Source organism: Antennarius striatus, chromosome 10 (genome assembly GCF_040054535.1).
Source record: "Antennarius striatus isolate MH-2024 chromosome 10, ASM4005453v1, whole genome shotgun sequence".
Lineage (NCBI taxonomy): Eukaryota > Metazoa > Chordata > Actinopteri > Lophiiformes > Antennariidae > Antennarius > Antennarius striatus.
The window spans coordinates 9,684,010-9,709,326 of NC_090785.1; the positions used below are offsets into that span (position 1 = coordinate 9,684,010).

Genomic DNA, 25,317 nt, shown 5'->3' on the forward strand with positions numbered 1-25,317 from the left:
AGGTTTGATTATTTCTTCGTTGCACTGGCATTCTTTTTTTTTTACTGTTTTGATGATAATTATCATGACTGCCATTCATCCAGTTTTGGGCAAATTTCATCATTTTGCATTAATAATTGATTTTCTTTGATGAGGTGCTTGCTTTTGTGGATGTCTGCCCTCACATTCTACACAGTTTTCAGATCTTTGGTTCATTTGCTTCTTTTTGCTCCCAGTATGCTTCTGTGTGACATCTAGCATGCATTAAAATTCCTTGTGGCATAGTTTTGGTAAATGACTGTTGATCCCAGTATCCCAGTAGGTATTGTGCTTGTAATTCATGAAGACACCCACGCGATTTGATAGTCATTCGCATCAACTTATTTAAAACCCTGGTTAAAAGCTATGATGTGCCATGGTATATTATATATGTAAGCCAACTACATGCCCTCCGTACCAATGATTTAATTCAGAATGTGTTTATACACACACTGACGAGTTGTCAGGATAATTTCCTTATTTCATTAGTGGTGACAACCCTGAAATATGCAGAAATAGTCTGACTGTGTTCCAAATTTCAGAATTATTTTCCGTCATGATTTTTATGCATCATGGGCATAAATTGATTTTCATTTTTGTTATGATAAGAATGACTTTTCTCCGTTTTTCCATCAAAATAATTTAAAATCAATGAATAAGTGATTACTAAACATACTTTCAAATATTCAGACTCTGATTGTGTTGCATCATTACAAAAGTGTATGTATTAATTTTCTCAAAGAAAGGTCGACTTTAGTATGTGTGAGCTTCATATTTTGTGATGCAGATTCAAGAAAAATCTGTCGTCAATGGTTATAATCACCAATCATTTTTTCATTGATGTTAAGCTGTTAATACATCAATATTTTTCTGTCCCCTTGAGCAATTGACAAGTGATGCCTCCTACTTTAGACACTGGATTTCCCACTTGTTTTAAGTGTGCTTATTTAAAGCTTCTTTCATGAAAAAAAAAAAAAAAAGCAAAAAGCATTGCCTGATGAGAATCGAGAGCTTCAAAGGTTAATTAAATGCACCAAAGGGTTAATCACTTATAATACAGTATGATTAAAATCATTGTAATTAGGTTTCGAATGGGGACGATAAGAAACAGGAAAAAGGCAGCTATCCCGTAATATGATCAGTGATGCCACATTCTATCCATGGATGAGAATGTCCTCAGGATTTCTTGTGGTGGGACAATAGATGACCAGTAATATTTGTTGATGAATTATTATAATTTCTCTATCAATATGTCATCTAATATTTGTCATTTTGTATGAAAATTAACAGTATTTTTTTAAAAAAACAATGTTCTTTCATATAGTGTTGCTTTCATCAGAGAAGGGAAAATAATATTTTTGCACTCAATAATTTAAAGAGATAATCTCAAGCATGCCTATTAAAATAAGCCGAGTTTTGTCTGTCATTGCTAGCTGTGCAGTCCCTCTGGAGCCTAAACCTAACAGCAGAATTTCAAAAGTTGAAGATCACAGGCAGGTTGTCATGTTTTCCTTTCTGGTCATCAATGTGACAGATGGTGTTTCACAGTGATCTGTTGTTGTCCTCTCACCCAACACCTAAAGCAGCTAAAAATAAGACAAGACAAAAAGCCCACCCATAGGATAACAACAGGAAGGATACAGAAGAGGAGGTGATTATGGTTTAAGGTCACTATGATGTTTTCACAGACTTTACAGATGTAGCTGATAAAGAGACAAGATTGTAAAAATACTTCAGAGACCACAGATTTGTGCCACCATATGGCTTCATTATAGAGCAAGACTATTTGTAAAAGCTTCCTCCCCTCCCTTTTCAGTTTTTATGCATCTCATCATTTTCTTTTAACCCCTAACCATGATTTTAGAGGTCAATGTGCCTCCAGTGATGATGAGCTCTTGTGAGAGTGTCTGCTTTAGTGGATGCAGATCAAATGAGTACCACCCTGCTTGAGCAATCTCAGACATCATTCCAAATATGAAGGGAATAAAAAGGCTAATACATTCTTTTGTTTTCCCATAATACTGGAGCACCAGAGCATGTAGTGTCAATGCTTAACAAAATCAACATCCAGTGATTCTATTAGAATTTGCTTGTAATGCATTTGTAGTATCAGATCTTGATTAAATATCCCTTAGATTATATTTTTTAAAAACTATATATTTTATGTAATTAATGCAAAAAAATGCTTTCATTGGGGGGTGAAGGTTACAGGCAACTAGGAATGTACATGTGAGGTGGGTGTGGGTGATGGTAACGACCTTTCTGTCTTCCTTTAGCTCTGATGTTATTTAACTTGTGCTTAAGTACATAACTCGGCTTGTTAATCAAATACCATGGCAGTATGAAATACTACTGACACATTATTGCATTTGGTTTTTTATTGTTTTTTGTTTTTTTTCTGTTAAGTCTCAAGCCTTTGCCTTGCTAAGGTAAAACTATCAACTCATTCTTGAAGCAAATGTTGCTTTCCTCCATAGGAACATCAAGATGTCATATTCTGTACATATCAGAGGACCCACTGGCAAGGGTCCAAAATAAAGAGTGGGCCTAAATTGATCCAAATGGCTTTTTTTAGGGGAAGTAAAGAGTGCTGCACTAGTGTGGTGGGAGACATAAAGACAAGTTTGGAATGGTGATTGGATACAATTGCATGCTCTGATAAGTACAGGAAAAATGCACTAGTTTGAGAGAATTGCAACATTCTTCAAGGAAATCTGACAAGATAATATGACTTGATTGCCAGCTGTGCCTTGAAGAATGTTTTTTATCCTCTATACAGATTTTTTTTATTCAGCGCTCAGGGTAGCCTCACACTAATAAGGCTGCAGCATAGGGTGCTCAGAGCTTGATGATATTGTAACTACAATCTCCCTATATCTGTTTGTCTATCTGTATTTCAGGAGACGGCACTGAAACCACCACACTATGGCACACTCTGTGGCACAGGTACAGCTCGCTCCCACAGGATTAAAATCAATCTCTAGCTCTTGCTACTACCTAAAGAGAGAGAGAGAGAAAAAAGAGAGGAAACAGAGAGAGAAAGAGAAAGGCAAAGGGAGGAAAGAGAGAAAGCAAGGACCGAAGAGGTGAAACAAGTACTTTACTATTGCTACAGCCTCAAACCACAACCTCTTCAAAAAAAATCCTGAGAAAAGATGAACATGGGGGGAGGGGGGTTCTCAGAAAAAGACAGACACTTCATGTTGCCTGACTGAATCTTGACAAAGCTCCTCCTGTGAGTGTTGGAAGTTTGAAATGTTCTATTTGAGTATATTCTATTACTTACTTCAGTAAGTCAGTAAGTATATTGTATACCCTGAAACTGCCTTGAAAAATGTCCCACTCCATCACAAACTCTGTAAAATAGGTGTCAAGTACAGTCAATAGATCTGTAAAGTATGTTTATATGTATGTATGTATATCTATACAGAGTTGATCGTGTTTATATTTATGGGTTCTATTCCTTTTCCTTGTTTTTAAACTACCTGGTGGCCATTTTATTTTCTTACGCTATAATTTTTGTATTGTTTGGCATTGATCTAAGTGGGCTTGCTCATGGAAGTATTGATCTCTAATGTATTTGTGCTGCAAGGTCAACAATACATTGAATTAGATTAGTAATGGCAACACACTGTACCTTTACTGTCAACATTCTCTTTTTTTCCGTCCCACCTTTAACGCCAGTGATTTCTAGTGACAGTTGGTTAATATTACAGAAATATGCATGAACCCACAATACACACTCCTGATCGCCATATAGTTACTACAAAGGGAGAAATGGTAAGACAAGTTTAATATGTTGAGCTAAACCACAATCACAGGGGACTAACTGCTGACGTTATAAACGCTGTTTATGTAGGGCAGATTTGAAAAGCATTAAGTCTAACCTTTTATGGGCTGTTTCAAATTTGGAAGTTTGGGTTAGATAATACAAAATAATAATAAAAATAATCCTCAGTCTGTCTTTAATATGACTTAAGCAAAAAAATTACTTCACTTTGTGCCCTTACATACAGCATCTCTATACAAAAGACAGACATTTTCTGATGATAAGAACATTGAACACCAAAATAATTAAGGTCACAAGGTCAAACAGCAATAAGTTAGCATTCGACAGAAAATCCACTGCAGTGCACTCATTTTGCTTTCATCTTTTCTATGGCTATGCGTCCTGACTAGAGTAATTCCTACAGTATTCACCAGTGGCTTGATGAATTAGCAGCATTGTTGTTCAATAGTAATGTTAAATGGTGAGCTCAAGAATACTTTGATAAGTAAAGTTTAAAAGTACCTACAGTACCTGCATATAAACATAGGTTTAGAGTCAAAAAAATTGTAATAGACTGTCAAAAAAATTGGGAAATTAAAAATAGAACAGAGATTGTTAGATCTCTCTCTATACACACACACACATACACACACACACACACACACACACACACACACACACACACACACACACACACACACACACACACACACACACATATATATAGTCTATCATCAATGGGCTTTTGAAAAAGCATTTGATTTAGCCCCAGTCTTAATATGTAATGATTCTACATACTGTGTCTATTTTAGAGCTTTTAATTTTATGTTGCCTATTTGTGAGACAGGTTGTTTTTATTGAAGGATACATTTTCATGTAATTATGATATCAAATGTATTCACTACTGCGTAGGAGCCCCAGTATGAAATATACATAGTATTCTAGCACTGTGTAATGATTAGATTTGCCTGTTCTATGGCAGAAAAGACGAACTCGTACATGGGGAAAGCTTTTTCATGTAAGGATGACAAACAACCTCACTTTAATTTACTGTGAAGTACAATATGCACCTTACATGATTTTTGTAATTGACTTTGATTTGCCAGTGTGGAGACAACTGTAAATGTTTTGTTTATGTATGTGTGCGCTTCTGAAATTTATTAAAGTCTTTTGCATTGTATTTCATACTTTGATGACTCTTCTTATTTTCAGTATGAGTATACATCACTCAGTTTGGTCTCTTTTCTGCACTTCACCGTATCCAATTTAAGAGAACAGTACAAATAAAAAAAGGTGTTGGTTTGGACAGGAATGATTGCCCTATCTCACAAAAATGACTGAAACTTAGATTTTGCATAATATTGCATTTTCCTAGGAATAGGAAAGGCAGCAGTTTGGAAATACACTGTATATCATCCATTAAAAAGACAATATAGTTAAAAAGATATGGAAATGTACTGGTAGAGCATCCTTTGAAGTGATAACTTCAGAAGTAACACAGTAAAACAAAGGCTTTTCTTGGAACAACACAGATATTTTTTCTCTTTTTTTTCCTCATGAAAGTCGATAATGATGATTTGATAATGATAACCCTGCTATTATGATCTACAGCAGTGCACAAACACAGTTTTACACATCTGAGATGAAGATTGAGGCTAGAGGGTAAATAATAACCACTTTACCATTGTGTTATGCAGTGTTTATGAGGATTTGATCCAAAAATACTGACTTGAAAGGCAACAAAACAAAGCCGCAGTGGAGACAACAGAAAATATTTAATTTCTTATCAAAGTTATTTCACATTTTAAACCTGAGAAAAAGATAATCAGTTCCCTTGGGGAAAGTGCCCTCTGTGATTTGAGAAAATGCGGTATGCTGAAGTAGAACATTTTCATATAGAGAGACCATAAATGTCAGCTTTCTATTAATAAATCAATGTAAATCAACTAAATGCCTTATTCTCACTTAGAAAAAAAATAGATGGATCAAAAGGAATCTGTATTACTTTGAGCTTTAAGAAAAATTGGAGGTGTATTTTTTGTCATGCATAATTATTACGTATTTCAATAATGCACTCTGTGTGTGTGTGTGTGTGTGTGTGTGTGTGTGTGTGTGTGTGTGTGTGTGTGTGTGTGTGTGTGTGTGTGTGTGTGTGTGTGTGTGTGTGTGTGTGTGTGTGTGTGTGTGTGTGTGTGTGTGTGTGTGTGTGTGAAAACCAAGGAAAGTGCAGCAACAATGCGTCCACAGTCAGCAATAAATTACTTTGTGGATGACAAAGTTAAAACAAAGACAGGATGGGAGGAAAGGAGGAACAGTTAGTGTAAGCATGAGTTACTGGTCTGGTTCATATCAAGAACTGTCTGTGGTACAATGTGTCCTTGGACCACTTTGTTGTTACTCTGCAGTTCACATTGAAATGTTTTTTGGGTCTTTTTTTATTCCCTTGTGAGTTTTGGTCAACTCACATTACTGTATTTGTGTTTCTTTAGATTTTTTTTTTTTTTTTTTGGCCTATGTATTTCAAATTAGCCCCATGCTTGTATCATAATGTATCACTGAGCAAAGTTCTTTGCTGTGATATCGATTCATGATTTATGAGGAAGCAGTATTTGGTTTATCCTGAGATTCCAGTAAGCTATTTATAAGTAGCAAGTTTCATTACATATAATTCAATGATACTGTCTGCAGATGGAACAAAGTCTACAGAGCTGCACACAGTAGCTCACAAAGACCGCCATCCAGCAGTTCAATTTTTTTAGCGAAACAACAAAAATTGTCTTCAACAACTGACAATTCACTTCATTACAATTTTAAAAAAATGATTATTACTTATCATTATTAGCCTTGTGGTTATTAGAATTCTTCAGTAAAGCTTGGATTGACATCCTGTAATGCCATTTAAAGTAAAGTGGATAAAATATAGCACCGCATGTTTATTTAATACGTTTTCAGGTAAATCACACATGTTATGTATTTGTATACATGATCAGACCATTGAATTTCCACAACCTTGAGAGTGCAATCCATATCTCACCGATTATCAGTTCTTGCTGAAAAATGTAACATAAACTTTGTACATGTTCATTATTTCATATGGGTAACATTGGAAAAGAGCTATCAAGATGGCAAAACCCATTCTTATGTTCACATTACATTGATTTCAAAAGTCATTCACATTCTCCACTGAGATAACAGTCATCTACAGACAGTATAGAATGACTACACAAGACTGCAGATTGTAAAAGATCTCTACAGTTGCTGTCTCAGCTAATTCCCTTGAAGCAATGTGCAAGAACTCATTTGAAAACCCCCAATGTGAATTTATAGTCTTCTTCTATGTGTATGGAAAAAAGCCCTTGAAAGCACACACACACACACACACACACACACACACACACACACACACACACACACACACACGTATATATATATATATATATATATATATATATATATTTAAATTTTTTTTTTTTACCTTTGTCTTAACTTTGACACCTGAAACGTCTTTTAGTGGGAATACCAGATATGCAAATATGCCACAGACACAGGCTTGTCATATTCTTACACGCAACTTAAAAAACCCATCTCATTTAAATGTTCATATATTCATGCTGTAGACATTTCATGTTTGTCATTAAGCATCTATGGGGGAGGTGTAGGTCAATTATCCCAGCAGTGAGCTTGTTGTGGGTATGATGTAAAGGTTTTTTGAAGTGATACTGACTTACTGTCAAAGCAGGGCCCATTTATGCATATGCTGTGCAGTGGTGCAGGAAACAAGAAGATGATGTCTTTCTGTTGCACTCTACTCAAGGCAACACTCCACACAATTGCTGCCAAATCTCTGCCAAACTGAATAATTCAATCATCTCCCATAGCTGCGGTGGTCTTGCTACCTTTGTGTGCGCAACAATCAAATCAGTGTGGAAACCCGGCAAGCGGCTCTTTCTGAGACACTGAGTAGCTCTACAGCCCGGAGATTGTTTTCATTGAAAACAATTCTGTTGATTAAACGAGGTGTGACTGTAGAGCGGGGATCTGAGGAACATCGATTGCTTGTACAATTGTTTGTTCCTTGTTAAAAGTGTGATCTAAAACAGTAGTTGCTGATAGTGTGCAACAAGCATTTGTTTTGCTGGTGTGTCGGTGAGACAGTAAGTGTCTCTGCCTACCCTGAAATACCTAAGGTAGAAAAATCCACTATGATCGTTTGTGTCTGATTAACAATGCTCAAGCAGTTAATGCTCATGCAAATATTGTGTATGTACTGGGGGAGGGGGTTCATGGTTATATGTGAGCCGTTTCTCTTGATTTTTAACATTTTTCAGCTGTAGCAGTAGGGATAAGTTAATGTTTTGAGCGTAAACACCCACTCTATCCATCTCACCCCACCCATATTTGAAGTAATCAGGAGGTTACAACCTTAGTTTTACTTAAGTAGATGTAATACTAATTCCTTTGAACACAAAGACAAGAAAAGCCAAAAAGTAGGCGACGTTATTCATAATTTTAACTACTATGTCACTGGTGCTTCTTTACAGCTGCAACCAAACTACCATCACAAAGAGGTTTTTCACAGTGAAATGTGTTCCTCATTTAATTCTCTTGCAGCGTGCAATGGGGGATCTGTCCAGTAATCTATCATGTTGTTGCTTCTAATAAATGCGATTTTCAATGCTAGTCATGCCCCGCTGTGGGTCATTGTTCAACACTATGTGATGTTGTCAGCGTTGCCGAGGCTCATCTGGGAAGTGCAACAGATCCATGTCTAGATTCTTCAGTGTCCGACATATCACTTAATTTTAACACTGTAGTGCTGTTATTGCACAGTGTGTCAACATGTCAGTGATATATACTTTACTAAAAGTATTTATGAGATCTTTTAACTCAGAAAAATAATGTTAATGTCGAAATCAAAGTCGCAACAGGATGCAGTAATAATATGTTTGCAAGCTAAAGGTAGCCAGGCTTGAAAGCAACAACGTAAGACATTGTCCAACAAGGGCCAAGTTTTTGTCGTCCCTAATCCTGATAATCCTCATTCTGAATTCTTGATTTGCTTTTGCAAAAGAGATTGAGAGACGATAAGATGCTTGTCCGCCTCCTTAGAATAGCTGATAATCTGGTTTGAACAGAGGACTCAAGGGGTATTTAGCCTGCCTTAACATTTGCCAAAGCAGATGGCAGTGATGGGGGAAGGCACAACCTTAGACTCCAACCCCCTCCCTCCTTGCATGCTCCAATTTGGAATAAAAGAACAGTGGGATGATAATCAGTGTTGTTTATTTTGCTACTTGACTCTTTAAGTACTTTTAGACAGCTTATAGGCTTTTGCAGGGGATAATCGGGAAACCACAGACAGTTGCCTTTTTCCATTCTGACCCCCCCCCACACACACACACACAATGTAAAATGTGTAAAGAAGATAATTTAAAGTAGATTTCATTGTTAACATTTCTAATATGTCCCATTGCAAACCTTGTTGAAATTAACAAGAATGCATTAATTTTAGCATTTTACTATCCACAGTTCTGGAATACAAAATTTACCATATCATGCAGTGAGAAGACATTAAAGATGTGACATAAATTCCTGTAGCAATTATGTTAAAAATTACCTGTTCTTCAGTATGACAACAAAAACTTCGTGAAGTCTCCAGGATGGCTGAAACACTGTGGCTGGTCAGTGAGTACACTGACCTCCTTTTTACACAAGAAAAACAATCTCCTGCTCTTAATTTAGTCATACTGCATTTTAAACCACAACAGCTGTTTAGACAACTAGACTGCCATAGGCAGGATTTTACTGTATACTCTTGTACTGTAAGTATGAGATGAGGCATCTTTAATATTCATAACAATTCAATTCATCTGATCACACTGTATTAGTATGACTAGTCATTAAGTCATCTAACTTTACGCCTCTGGCAATTTTCTCATCATGGACTGGACACCTGCAATAAAAGCATTTCTCTAATGAGATTATCCCATTAACTAATTAGAGCTCCATTTGACACAAGTAGGACAACTGTGAAAAGGTTTGCTTGTTTGAAAAGACCTTTTGAAAAAAAACCCCCAAAATACTTCATTCCTCATCTGTGCAGTTGTATTCTGTAACAGGATATTTGACATAGCTGTCAGGCTTAATCTGAGGCAGGACACAAAAGAATAGCACAGACGGCAAATGCATCCCGCCCAAAATTGTACACAGTTCAAACTTAATCTGCACATACACAACAACATGCTGAATTTCTTACTATGTTTTCATTTCATTCAGTGAAAGCACTCAAAGTGAAAGATTGAAAAATACAATACAAAAAGATTTGGAAGGAAACATTTCATTACATTTGGAGCAGTTTGTAGAAGAGATTCAAACATTAAAATAGATACTGTAATTGGAATCTTGCAGTTTGACGTCTGTGTCACGTGTTTTATACTTACAGCAGTCATCTTATTTTTTAGTTGTAAGCTATCAAAGTACTTAATCGTATGAGCAATACACTGCACTGATGTTCAGTTATGAGTGAAAACTGGTTCCATGTCAGCAAAGCAGCATCCATAGTGCCATTAGTAGGAAATAATTGTGGTGAACCACATATGTCAATTCCAGTCAGACATCACATTTTTAAAACTCATTCAAATGTTTCCAATTCTTGTATGTATCAGTTAGCCCATCATTGGCTCTGTTGGTCAAAAACCACTGAATCAACTTCTATATCAAATGAAACCTCTGAGCTTTTAACAAAATTTTAACCTAATAAATTTTGTCCATTAGGAGCTGTGCAGCTTTGTTTAAAAGGCACAGTGAGAGATATAGATACAGATATATTCATATATAGATATAGATGTAGATATAGATATAGATATAGATAGAAAGTCAGGAATATTTTGACGAAACTTTTTAAGTAATGTATGGGATATTCATTGATGGCCGTAAGAATTTATGTGCATCACCAACACAAGCAGCAACTCCTAAGATCAGTCAGCCAGATTATTACAAGTGACTTTGACAGTTTCTTTTTCCTTTGGTGCAGAAGTATTTGACAGGTCAGACAGTCATTATAAATTGAAACAGCTCCCAGTCATGGGGCATCATGCATTTTGAGAAAAACTGGCAACAAACCCCTTCAAAAGTCCCTTTTATTAAACACCTCTGTAACTGTTTCGTCTTGGTTATAAATATACTTATGAACTTATTAATACTTTAATAAATATAAATATGCATTTACATTTCTTTCCAGACAAGGTTTTACACTTCATTTTCCACTACCTTTTACAGGTAAAAGATAGAGGACTTTAATATTGGCTTCTGTCCACAATAAAATAATATAGCCCAAACAAAATGATTTAAAATACTTCTGATGATTAGAATACCCCAGACCCAGTTACCAATAACCACGCACTTTTTTCCTTTTTTTCTGTCTTACTACTAAGTTACACAAACCCATCCTTAGAAAGTCTACTGGATGTTGTTTGCCTATTTTTTCTGTGATTGAAGTTACATCCAGTATTTTTGACTAAAGAAGAAAGAACCAAGCATTCGGGGAAGATACATGTGTATTACAAGGGATGTCCAAAGGTAACGGACAGCACTTTAGTTAATTGTGCCGACCTCATTGTATTGTGTAGATGATTGTGCTATGCTCGCTCAGATAATGACTGTGCCCTACTTTGACTTTGAGGCAGTGACCTGAAATAAGGCACACAAGTGAAATCTGAGCCTGGATGAACCTGGAAGTGATTAAGGTCACCCAGACACACCACATTTGTTTGAATGACCCCAGTGACTCACATCGACCAATGTTTGCAAATCCTTTGGGAGTCTTTTGTGTGAGTCTACCTCAATGCAAAGTTTAATGTCTAATCATTGATAGATGATTAGAAGATTGAAGATGATTAAATACAACTATGAGAAGAGTCTGTGCTTTTATACCACTACTACAGTTATTCAAGGTGCAAGAAAATGTTTTTATGTGATATAAAGTAGTAATGATACTTTCACTTACCAGAAATTTGTTTTGTGCAACCCGGTATTTATTCCAACAAATAATTTCTCAAATACTGCTTGAAAATATGAGACATTCTTCAGTTTGTCTGAAATCATGTAATCAATGAGTGGTGGGCAGCATGTTGCTCATGAGTCCACGATTGCTCTCTGTACTCCCTATGAATGCTGACTGCACAGAGCATTACTGAGGTCATAAATAGTCCAAAGGGAGGTATCAATGCAAGCTCACAGCAAATCTGTGCAGGGTCAGTGAGCCAGTGCACTAGGATAAGTAAAAAATTATGCACTTGTCTTAGGGGATATGCAAATGCAACAATATCTATGCATCAAATACAGGGGAAAAAACACCTAGTGAATGATGCTGAGTGCATCAGAAATGATGATGCGACATGGAATCTTAGATTGCTCTCAAATTGTGCTCCATTCATCTCCATGATACATTATTTAACATGACAGCAGAAAAGGCTGTGTTTCCTAGTCCTGGTCTCAATGACATGATGCATACATGTCTTAATGCTTTGGGGGGAACATGGATAACTTGAGATCATGTCTGCCCCTTGAGGTTTATATGCACTGAATGGATCTCTGTCTTGTTTTGTATCTTCCTGAGAAGCAGCACATTGTTCCCTCAGCCATAATGCCCAGAAAAAATGCTCTTCCTCCAGTGTGCATGTAAATCAGTATTAGGCTATATAATGAAATAACGAAGTGTGCCTGTGCTTATTCCAAGAGATTCCATTGGGAGCCACTGGTTTTAGACACAACAAAGAGATTGTTAGGGGTTTCCAGTCTCTTTGGTTAAGTTATGGAATTTTATCTACTTGTCCAATTTACAGTCTCCTGTTGGGCTGAGTGACACACTGGAATGGAGTGAACTGGAAGATAGAGTCTCCCTCTATGTAATATCAATTAAGCTTCTGCGGGATGTACTGGTTGGATGCATCAAAGTGTGGCCAGAGTGTTTCGACAATAATTAATGTGGGAAATTCCCAATGGATCAAGACATTTGATTTAAAGCTATAGTGTGCCCTCGCGCATTTGCACATCAACGCTCGCAACTTCACCTCATTGCAGATTTTTAGTTGGCAGTCATGGGATACCGTATGCACATTCTATTGGCTGATGGCATCCCGAAGTGCACTCGGTTCCATGAGAGTGTGGGAAAAGGTAAAACGGATAGAAGGTGGTTTAATATCAGAATGGAGAGGGTCATACATGTTTAAATTACCGTAAATGATAAGATAAATAGTTTGTCGCTTCATCACGAAATTCGTTAATCGTGTGTGGTCCGTGGAAAGCATTAACCGCAAAGAACAAGGGCGCACTGTATATACAGCACTGATCCACTGACCACATGCATGGCAACTCAGATGATAGAAAAATGGCCATCCCTGTCAGCAGGAAATGCTTTATCATATAGACGTATGTAGCAGATGAATACACAGCATGGTCTCAGGGTATTTGTCATGTGGTGTTCTCTTTCTAATGGGTTTACCACTGATGATCCAGGTCAGAGAAGGACACAGTGCTCCACATTAAAAGTTAAGAACACATTCTCCAGAGGGATCATGCAACTAATTCTGACCTATGCACATTCATGATTTCATAATCCAATCTAAATGATAATTTTGTTGTCAGTATACATTTAACCTGTACTCCAAACAAACCATGTTCCTTTCATTCGTTATTCTTTTTTTGGATTGTCATTTGCTTCCAGCAAGTGGCCGTCAGGTTTCATGGAGTCTGAAGGGAATTACAATCAAATTAAACAATATTGCAAATAAATGCGGGAAAAATGCTGCATATAAATTTATAAGTAACATTACCGATGTTACAATTTGTGCTATGAGCCTATTGTTTAGGTCCATGAAAATTGAATGGTGTAAGTTATCTACAAAACCAAAACCAAAAGTGGACCCAGGGCATTCCGCTATGGAATTACTTCAGCTACTATACTGAAAAATGTTAGCCATGTTCTGCCAAAGAGAAAAGAAATGACTATTAAAAATACATAAATTTAACAACTAAAACCCATTTTTTATTGACATCAAAGGCTACTTTAAAATTTATGGTTCAACTACTGTAGTTTCCTAAAATCTATATGCTTCCAGTTGTGCATGCTGTTTTATGAACATACTGAACTTTAGTAATTAATTTCTTCAACAATAAAACTTAAATTAAGAGATATCTTCTCTAATTTGAGTAATGTAGCCACAAGAGGACTCTAATTCTTCTCTAATTTGAGTGACACAAAGGCGGGTGAAGGCATCATTGGTGCTGCTTGCTTGTTTGCAAAGTGATTATGAGGAGCTATCTAACCTGGAACAAGTGTTTTGAAGTTTGTCCTCAATGTCAAAACGCCTGCCAATGCTATCCAATCCACTGCTTTTGTACTATAGTAGTGTCCTTGCTCTTTTTGGGCCATTTGGTAGATGTTAGCTTCCCTCAGATCATTGATTGATTGATTGATTCACTCCTTGCATAAAGTGTTTCTATCCCACAGAACATGTTACTTTCGGCCAAGCACAAATGCTCTCAAGCTTGACTCTTGTTACCATTGTTGTAGTGCTACGTGAAGTGCAAGTCCTGCTTGTTCTCTTATTAATTCCTAAGTTAATTACCTCATCAACTGCCAGAGAGTCTTCGTAAATCCAATGCTTCAGTTCAAATTAAGTTACCAGTAATTCTATTTATTTCACTCCATCAATTTGTTTGTCAAAACAAACTTAGCTTTATGGCTTTGCCTTGGGGAAATTAAGCCATTTTTGGTCCAAGACAAAGTGCCAATCCTTACAGCGGAGCACCTCAAATATTCAGTTATTTACTTAGTGTGCCTGACAAACTTCAGACCTGTAAATCATTAAAATAGCCAAAAAATGTGTCACTGCATCACACTTCCAATGATAATTTAATGAACACAGCTCTGAAATGTAAATACAAATGTAATCATGCAGGTTGTGCTATTAACACCCTGGTAATTTCACCCCAGTTGTGTTTGTGTTATTCTTTCAAAGTTCCTCCAAGGTTGCTACTGTCCACATTCTAGGTTGTCACTTTTATCACTGAGGACGTTTCATCCATCAATTTATTCGGCTGAAACTATGTAAGAGATGTGTGTCCATAATTTATTGTAACACCGTTATCTCTCGTATTCTCAATGCCACATTTGACCTTGAAAAAGTGAATTTGCAGATGCAGCGAAAACGGATCTTTGCAAAGACACATTCTGGAATCCTTGGCTAAAGGGGGAGGAGGAGGGAGTGCTGCTGCTGCCATGTTTGCTTTTTTGAGATAACACCTTAGAGGTCACTTGAACGACTTGGTGTAATGTGGGTCATATCATTTTATAACATCAAATACACCAAGCAACCCACCTGGTATATGAACTATTTCCTCCGTAATGTGTTTTCATAAAATAACTGATTGATTTTTATTTATTTTATTTTTTTTAATGTACAATACTCCACAATAACTCTACAGAGTACTAGCAGAATACAAGTTCACAAATATGGGATGAGTGATAACATAACAGTCAAACTATAGACATCTGTATGGTTACTTGTAAATTATTTCAACATATGCCAATCTTTGTAGGATTTTTTTTTATATGATAGACATGTGTTGAAGAAATGGAAAACCATAAATGTATCCTCAATATTCAGGATTACAATGCCTCCAAAACTAACTGTCCTTGAATATATTAAATGAAGAGTATGAAAGGCAGTGCATGTCAAGATACACATTCCTCTGCAGAATGAAAATTCCATCCTGTTATCTGTTTGATTTTGCACTTAGGGATTTTATTCTTCATCTTTTCTCTTCAGACATCAACTACCAAAGTCATTTACATCTGCTGGGGGCAACCAGAGTTGAAACACAGACATACAACTTACTACAGTCTAGAGGCAGTGTCTGATGAAAAGAAGGATCTTGTTAAGTGTAGGTAAAATAAGAAAGCAGTGAAGGTTAAAATAAAGGGAAAGAGAAGGGAGAACAGGAATGAGAATAGTGAGGGATGAGTTTAATGAAACTTGCTACACAGAACTGGGGATTGACCCGACCACCAAAAAAAATCATAAATTCTTAAAAAATGAGGTAGCAGTAGAAAGCGGGTAGCATAATACATACAGTTTTAGAGTGATCTATGCATGTTTAATCACAAAAAAATGAAGCTATTGGTTTACTTTAAATCAAAAGCAGAAGGGTTCCCACAGAGAAATCTGATCCCACATGTAGTTAATTTAAGACTGATTTGCACTCCTATTGAGCTGGCAGGCAAACTGAAACCAGGGTAGCAGGATATTTGAGCTTCATAATATTGTCTAATTTAAGTTTGGAAACAACTTAAGTTTTACACAATTAAGTAATTAAAAAAAAAAAACATGGTATGCCAAAGTTCTCTCTTCCATTATGTAAGGGAGGTACCTGAACATCTACTCAGTGGAATATGGCAATAGGAAACATATGGAGCCAGCTGTCATTCGTACTTCCCAAACTATGCAAATAACAAGAATAGCCAGTGTTTGACTTTCATCCATCCACAATGTAAATAAGTAATTTATCAATTGTGCTTTAAAATGCATACAATAGGCAGAACAGCAAACATTGTGCTGCTGAGATAATCCCTTATAAGATTTATCCTGACTTTGCCTTGAGGGGAATAGTGGGAGCAAGTAGCAGATCATATTCTTTCCTTCTTAGTCTATCTCTGTCTTTCTCTGAATGCAAAGACACTATCACAGCTGCTGATCAGCCTTGTTTTGTTATAAGCATTGTGTCCTTTGATATTCCAGTTAATCCGTCAAGTGAAGAGATTAAATCCAAGATTACAGTGATTCTGTGGACTTTTGATAACATACTACTTGTGTTTGTATCTTTAAGGCATTTTTGATGCCTTAAATGCATTTGTATGTGTGCATTTGTGTGTGTTAAGAAAGGTGGCTGTCTTCATCTCTCATGTCGAAAACATTGATTGTTGTGCAATATCAGGAGTGTCACTATCAATGGTGTGGCAGCTTCCACAGCTTCCCTTGAGCTACCATGGAGTACTGTAGGCAGTTTGCAGTCTAAACATGAATGAAACAGAAAATATATTATTGAGAAGAGCTTGATCTTGGTTATTTCTCTTTTAATTTTTTATCAAAGAGTCTTGAATGTAGTAGAGTTTTAAAAGTGCAGTTTCAGACTGGAGCCAAATTGCTTCCAAAACTTGTCAATTGATTAGTCTTTCAGTTGGTGGTACTTAGTAACTTCATCAGTAGGCAGAAATCAAACAAAAAAGAGAATAAAATGTGGTTATTTGAAGTGTTGAAAATAAACCTTGGTCAATCAAAATTTATTTGGCGAATTTCCCATTCAAAAATCTCCAGCAGTGTAGTTGGATTTTTCTACGTTCTGGGGTTCTTTCAAGAGCTTAACACTATGTCATATACCTGAAGGTATTAAAAAAGTGAAATGAAGGACCATGTCTAATAACAATTTTTTTTTATTCGTCTAGGAGTTAATTTTGGATTGCATGGTTCCAAAATTGTGGACTCTTTATGCTTGAATTTAATTGTATTTTCTGTTCAGTGAATTTTTCTGATGTTGTCAAATCAATGAGTAAAGTGGTGAGGATAGCTGTTTCAGTGCTCTGCTGTATTTTCTGGCAAAATATGTTCATCAACCAAAAGAATCAGTAAGACCTGTGTGTCAAAGCTAGAATACGCTGTTAGCCAGTTATCTCAATGGCTTTGTTTATACTTATATTTTTACACACATATCACAAATACTGAGGAGAACTCCAAACAGATATTTAGGGTAAAATTTCATGGAAACCAGGATCAATAAAACAATCATTGGCCATGTTTTATAATTTTATAATGTTACTATGATACGCGGCATACTTTTTAGGAGCGTTCACCTGCAGATCCATGAAGTAATCTGGATATAACTTACAAAATAGGTTTGTGACACAGGTGCCTCAATCAAACTTTAATGGGTTGATGCTTTTCACATGGTATATTTAATTATTGTAACGTGTCAAGTTTTGTTAACTTGTGCAATCAAAATGTTGCCCTTTGTATAAATAGAATATATTCTGAAATTACATTAATTTTTTTCAAGTTTTAAAATTAATAATCTTCATCCCGTTTTTGTTGTCATTTCCTTGTTCTATATTTACTTCTATCTCGTTCCCTTTACGCTTCCTTGCTTCCTTATTGTCAAGGTGAATCTTTGCTCAATTCACTCTATTGTGGAAGTTTATTACCTGCTACAACACCTACTATTAATGGAATGCTATTGATATGGGAATTCTTACTAAGCAAGAGAAATGGCTTCATCAATATCGTACTGACACAGCCTAACACAAAAAAAAGACTAAGGCATTGTCGACGAAACAGAGGTAAAGAGATCTAAATAATTTTATTTTTGTTTTAAAGTAGGTGTTTCTCATGTAACACACATGCACAAAAGCTTTTCTCTCACTGTCGGACTACCTAAGCCTGTCATAAAAATTGACCATGTGTTTTAACCAAAAGTGAGCTGGGTTACCTGGCAACAAAGCAAAAACAGCCAACATGGATTTGTATAACATGTTTTCATTTCATTAAATTTGTGTGTAGGCTTGTTCTGCATATGCAGTTGCTTGAACCAATCTCAAACAAAAGCTTTCTCAATCTGGCTCCATGAATGCTGTCACTAGTTATTACTCTGCATGCTATTTAGCAAAAGTGCATTTGCAGCTTGAAGAGCATCCCAAGATATTAGTGGCATCTAATTGCATTACCTGAAGGAGACTGATGGCGCCACTTAAAATGGCTGGCTCATGTTCAGGCTGTGTTGAAGGCAAGTGCTTCTTTACAGGTCATATGTCATGTTTCTGACTGGAATCTTTTGTCAACTAAGTGATTTTCTGACAGTTTTAAGCCTCCACTCTGCTCACCAAATCCCCATATTCCCTAAGCAATCGTACATCTTAGCATTAATCTACTCTCTTCCATGTGAAAATAAAACAGTGACAGCATGAGAATGACAGTCAGTGTAGCCAAATTTTGAGCGTGCGAGATTCAATATCATTAAGTTGTTCTGAATTGATTCATGCATTGACATTTGTTTACTGACAATAATGCAAAATCCCCTAGAGTTCAATCCATGTTCACACGCACCAGCAATGAGGAACACTGTAGCAATCATCCATTTAAGCACTGAAAATGACCTTCTTTAGTTTCTAATTTTCGTCCTTTTATTGACTCTAAATTAGCACTACTCATAGCTTTACCTCCCTTTACTAACTCATTACATTGCTAATATTTTAATCAACAGAAATATTTATATCCCTTCATTTTGCCTATGAAACAAAATGGTACTTTAAAATGTGCAGTTTCCATAGAAATAAAAAAGTCATCTCATGGGTGGCTCAACATCATTTTCCAAAAGCCACAGGCAAATCTCAATGACTGAGAATACAATAAGGCAAAAACTGCCAAGTGACCCTCACAGGATATGTCTCTAACACCTTCTGTCTCCCACTTTTAGATTTAGGAGGTACTGGAGGGGTTTTTACCTCACAGTCCTCACGTAGTGCAATGGGACTCTCATCTAGGGAATAGCATGCCAGTTTTATTGAGCCGGGAGTGGCAGGGGAGAGAGACAAGGGCCCTCAGAGACAGTTGGATGTTTTTTCCATATTAAACTGAATGCAGAGAGGCTCAAGATCTCACTGGTGAAAAAATATTTCAGCTTCAAAATGACACTTAAAGTAGAATAATTACAGAAACTATTATATCTAACACTAATGCTGGTTTGAGATTTTAGCACTTGCTGTCCACTCACTTCTTAATTTCACTTCATAGTATTTCTCTCCTCCCTTTTCTTCCTGATTTTTCCCTTGCACCATTGCCCTTCTTACTAATTTCCCAGCTTTTAACTCCTCCTTTTTCTGCCTCACTTCCTACAGAGACTAAAATGTCTATGGGCATTTATAGCCACATTAATATGAGCGAAGGATGTGAGGTTGTAAATCACTTTGTTTCTCCCGGTGAGTCATAAGAAGTGGTAATAAAAACAAGTTTTCTGTTGTTGTGTGCTTTTGCCTTGAAAAGTGAATACAAAATCTCTGTTTGAAGTTCAGATTAGTCTTCAGGGAGTCCCACCTATTGGGACTGTTAACCTTTAGCCATTCAGCTATAAAGCAAGTGAGTTCCACTAAAATACATAATGCATGAAGTGCAGAGATTCCATGCCATTGATCAGCACTTGAATAAATTGAGGTGAAATCCTATTAACATAACCAGAATCAAATGAAGTGAGATAAATAAAACACAACTGAAAAACATAGCGACCATCAACCAGGGTTTTGTAATGACAGAAATGCCTTATGGTGGAGCAGTGGGTTGTGCTGTTGCCTTAGACCAAGAAGATTCTGGGTTTGAGTCCTTTCTGTGCAGGAGTTTGTTTGTTCTCCTTGCTTCTGTGTGGGTCCTCTCCCGGTTCATCCCACCACCAAAAACATGCAATTTGGGTGGATTGATATTATGAATGACTCTTAAAACGGAAAAGTGGCTGTAGACAAGACACTTACGGTTGTCTCGTCCACAGGAGAATGGTTGGTTGGTTGGTTGGTTGGTTGGATGGATGGATGGATGGATGCATGGATGGATGACTTGGCAACCTGAAGGCAATTTAGAAATAATATTATAGAATTAAAACTTCATTCATCCATTCATATCCTTCAATTATCTCTTCACTTGTAATTATTACTTTTTTTTTTGTCACAACAAACGCTATTAAACCTTTTAAGTGTGCCTTGTTAAATGACATTTATATTTCAAACACCCTTTAAAATCTTTTTAATTCTTAGGCCAAATGATCATAATAGTCTTCATAAAGGTAAAATAAACTGAAATGTGTCTTTTTTGTAGATTTTATTTGTGTTTGCATCATTAAGATAATATGTCATTTAAAAACGTGTTATGGGATATTATTATATTAAAAATAATTAGGGCAATTAAGTCCAGTGGGTACCCAGCAGGGTACGACATATGTGTTTTCAGATTGGGTGCCGAGGAGGATTTGTCACTCAACACCATACAGACTGGGGGATGACCCAAATTAGTGCTTGTTTCCTCCACACATATCTCTTCCCCTTCCTCCCCAGACGCCCCTCCCTCACAGCCCCATTCCCCAAAACTGTCATCCACTACACTCCTTCTGGTGCCATGCCAGACTCCCCACAAGAATGCCAGAGAACGGCTGCCAATGTTAGCAGCTCTGTAATGAAATAATAATTGTGACTGTGACATGCATGCATCAGTTGCTCCCCTGTACTGTCTTGTGGAGAGTTCCAACTCTCTATTTTCAATAATGCTCAGTCTTTCTTCTGTGCTTGTAGTTTGTTTTCACTTCAGCTTCATGTTCATTATAATTGCTGTTGTTCAATGTGTTCAAGTGTGATGTAAAATTTTCCACACCTGTCACACAGTATAATCATGTTATAGTTACACCCAATGTTTAAATTGCAGTGCTTTGAATATTGTAAACTTATAGAGTGAGGGGTTGTTGTTTTTTTCTATGTGTAGTGATGGTAAAAGCTGTTTAGTGAAGCATAAGAGTGGGGAATATTTAGGATCAATATATCATTTATTTCCCTGTGAGTCCATAATGGACCCGCAATCCTATGGTCCATTACTGGACCTAAGGGCCTAGACTGCTGACCGATCCTATCTAATGAAAACAAATGTACTTGTAGGCAAAGAAAAGAAATACACTTTACTGTGGTTCATGTTCTAGGACCATTTGCTATGAGGACTGTGGCCCCGATCTATGCAAAACAGCAGCCTGAACAAGTCAAGTGTGATATTATGTGCAGAGGAGAGGGATAAACAAAATGAGTCATGAAACAACGCTTCTACTTGTTATAGCATTAAAAATTCTGAATATCATGTAAAAGTGTTTCAGTGATTGTGTCTTTTATTGGTCTTTCATCAGACTACAATAGATCAGCCCTATTATTTCTAAAGTACCCATACTGATCTAACATCAGTTTTAGCTTTAGATTATGCAGAAATTGGATCAAAAACAAGAACATCCTTAGTAATCCCAGACCAGCACACCTCATCAGAGAAGAGTTTGATGAGCATCTCTCCAGATTATATTGGAGGTCTGCACTGAAGAATGTAATCCATCATCTTGGAAGGAACTGAAGTTTATGACAATTTAGTTTCTGCTCTTCTGTCATAAACCCTTAACTTTTACTTTTTAGAATTGCGTAAGTACAAACAGAACAAAGACGTACAAATGAAGGCTCACAAGGCAGCGTGTTTTATACAACTTGATGGATTTTGATGTGCGGCCATCGCAGAGTTTGAAAATGCATCATCATTCTACACTGACAGTACCTTTCTTCTATATCTTGCTTTCTTTTCTTTTGTTTCACTTTTTGCCATTCTACCTCAGGGAAAAACAAAATGTGTGCCGGTTCCATTTCATCAGCAATACTCAGAGATAAGTCATGTATAAAACTTGATGTTTGTGAATGTCTCACAACAGTTTGTGAAACGACAACTTCTTTGAACCTGATTATTCCCACCATGGTGCAGCTACTGTGTTAGCCAGCGAAGTAAGACGTCTGACTGGGTACCGAGGGAATGAGCTGATCATCTTCTCAACACAAATCTTTTGTTTTTGTAATCCACGTCAAGTATGGCAGGTGATCAAGCTGAAATAATGAGGCCATGTTTCATGATAGGTAGTAAAACTCTTTAGATTTCCTGTGATGATAACTGTTTCTTTTGCCAGACAGTTGCTTATTGTCCCTATATGATTACAAACTGTTTTCTTTTTGTGTTTACGTATCCAATGCACAATAAACCATAACTTGCTAAAAAATATTGAGAAGCAGTAAACATTGCATTGAACAGAGGTTAGACAATGTTTTTGGTAGTTCAACAACATTCAAATTTGAATAGTGGCTCAGTGGAAGAATTCCATTTTTACACTCAATCATTCAAAATGTTGTGGCAGTAAAATTAAAAGAATGATGCTGAGCATGGTTAGTACCGTTGCCTGACAACAAACATTTCCTGGCTTGATTTTTAGCTGAGGTAGAGCCTTTTTGTCCTGTATTGGCTTCCCTGTATATTGAGGTAATTGCATGGTCAGTGTTGTTGCTTAAATCTGGAGCTGGTCCCTGCATGCTATTCAGTAAACACCGCACTGCTCCTCAGGGATGAGTTAAATGTTGTTAAGTCAATGACAGTAGGATTCAGTATGTTGTACTAATATAATTGTATGGGACAAATAACGATTCTTCTCCAATGTGTCTGCCGACTATAGTCTAGTTTTTGAAGGATGGACATTGTATTGCTTCTCTTCATGAATAATAGACTATTTTAATGTCTTTTTTTCCCCAGAGGCAGGGAATTTTTCAATTCAATTAAGAAGTTTGTTTTACAGACAAGATTTTTTCATGATGTACTTTTATATCACATTTGCCTTGTGAATTTTTGTTTATTTTTTCCATAGTTTGCTAAATTACTTTTCACGCTAGCACAAGGTTGAAATGCTGATTAAAAATGAGAAAAGCGTAAATTACCTTAAAACATGGTTATGCATAGTTAGATAAAACATGGTTATGCATATACGGTACTGTTGAAATGATAAATTCAGCGAACCGTTTTGAGATGTCTTAAAATACTTGTGGCAGACTCTGTTTGGTGACCTGATAGAGGGATGTGGTTGGAGAATCTGCGAAGGAGTATAAATGCTTTTTTTGGTTTGATACTTCCTAATTCTCAGGAAAAGTGGCATGAAATAATGTATAAAAATACAAGTATTTTAATACTGTCTTACTTTTCCCACATATACTGTGCATATTTACATACATGCATTATATGATTAATCAGATCATTCTCAGTTCTTCATATTCCATTGACCAGAATTACAATGCTGATAGAACAACACTGAAAAATCCTGGTTATGCTTGTCAAAAACATGCCACAAAGGAGTGCGATATGAACAGCCAAGCCACATATCCATTCAAGTGTTTCAAAAAATAAAGAGCAGGTTTGGGATGAACTCTTTGCATGCTGCCTGCACAGACAGCAGCTTGACAGTTGGTTTCAAAGAATGTCTCAACACCTGAAGGGGGGTGAGGAAAAAAGGAGAGGAAATCACAAAAGTGGCGCAGTTATGCACATCACAACATTCTTGTTTTTATTAATCCCTAGTGTACATCTCAGTAGAACTTAAAACAGACTAAAGACAGCACCCTGTAACAACATCACAGTCTTTGGTTTGTTGTGTCATCCTTAGAAATAGACATTTGCCCAAATAACTGGCAGTCATACTCTTCATGCAAATAGTTAAGCAGGAGTTTCCATTGTTCTCTGTGCAGAGCAGCACTACCTGTACACAAAATTACAGGTGGAGGAACAAAACATGCTCTTTGAGTGAGATTATTTCCAAAATTATTTTTCCATACATCATACTGACCAAAAAACAGAAATGTTATAGGTTTACTGTATAGTTATACAGTAGGTTATTCTTGGGTTGTGTTATAACCTGGGTTCTACTGCAACTAATTCAAAAAATATGATCAATACATTTTCTCTATACCTGAACGACACTGAATCAAAAGAACAATGTTGTTTTTGGGCATCTTCTCAACCATTCATGTTTGGATTCTGTAAGACACAACACTGAAAACTAAATGCATAATTACATGTGTCTCCTCCCATTTCAAGTACAATAGTAGATTTGAATCACATCCTTTCAGTTTGGTCACATTACAAGTTAATTAGCCTCCATCTACAATAATGGTGAGCGTGAGTCGAATGCCAATAGAGCACAGCAGGGAGAGGTTTGCGGCACGTAGCATGCTAAAATCACACAAATTTAAATAATTGACAGTATACATGCTGTGTTGAATAAATAATTAAATAAATAAATAAATAAATAGCACCTCTGGATCATAGCTTGGGTTTCTCATTAGAAGACAAGCTGTGCAACTCTATGCTCACGAAAGAAAGTCAAGTGAAGCAATTGCAATAATTACAGCAGCGAGAAGCCTGCACATTGGGAGGGGTGAGGGTTTTACAAAATACAATGAAGGGGGAGGTTCTGACTGTCTACAGGTGTCTCTGATTAGGGGTAATCTGGGCAGCCCTCCCCATTCTTATCTCAGCACAGAGACCTGCTGCCTCTGGATACCTTGAGCTCTATGGCCACTTCGTATAATGAGCTCCACAGCCACGCAGAGGATGCCCTGCAGGACCGTCTCTGCAGAGCCATAATGAGCACTCCAGTGTACCAATTCATGCTCCCCACCAAGGACCTCCAAAGGCTTCTTCCCCTTAGACATGGGGTGGGCACAAGTTGTCTGCCAAATCTCCCATGCTCCCTCCACTTCTGCTGCCTTTCTGAGGTAATGGCATCCCCTCTGCGTTCAGTGTGATGTCCCTGCATGTGTGGTAGGAGGGATGGCCCATAGCCCAGACTTGGCATCAATCAATTTACATTGAGAGTGAGGCCAAAAGGAGATG

At 36.8% G+C, this 25,317-nt stretch overlaps 1 protein-coding gene across 1 annotated transcript in view; it reads left to right on the plus strand.

Annotated features, from left to right (window-relative positions):
- pcdh11 (protocadherin 11) overlaps nucleotides 1-25,317 on the plus strand; it is a 143,578-nt gene that overhangs the window by 15,485 nt on the left and 102,776 nt on the right. The window contains exons 4-6 of the mRNA XM_068326420.1: nucleotides 8,135-8,201; nucleotides 21,090-21,099; nucleotides 24,031-24,047. Coding sequence (XP_068182521.1) covers nucleotides 8,135-8,201; nucleotides 21,090-21,099; nucleotides 24,031-24,047 — 94 coding nt within the window. The remainder of the gene's footprint in view (nucleotides 1-8,134; nucleotides 8,202-21,089; nucleotides 21,100-24,030; nucleotides 24,048-25,317) is intronic.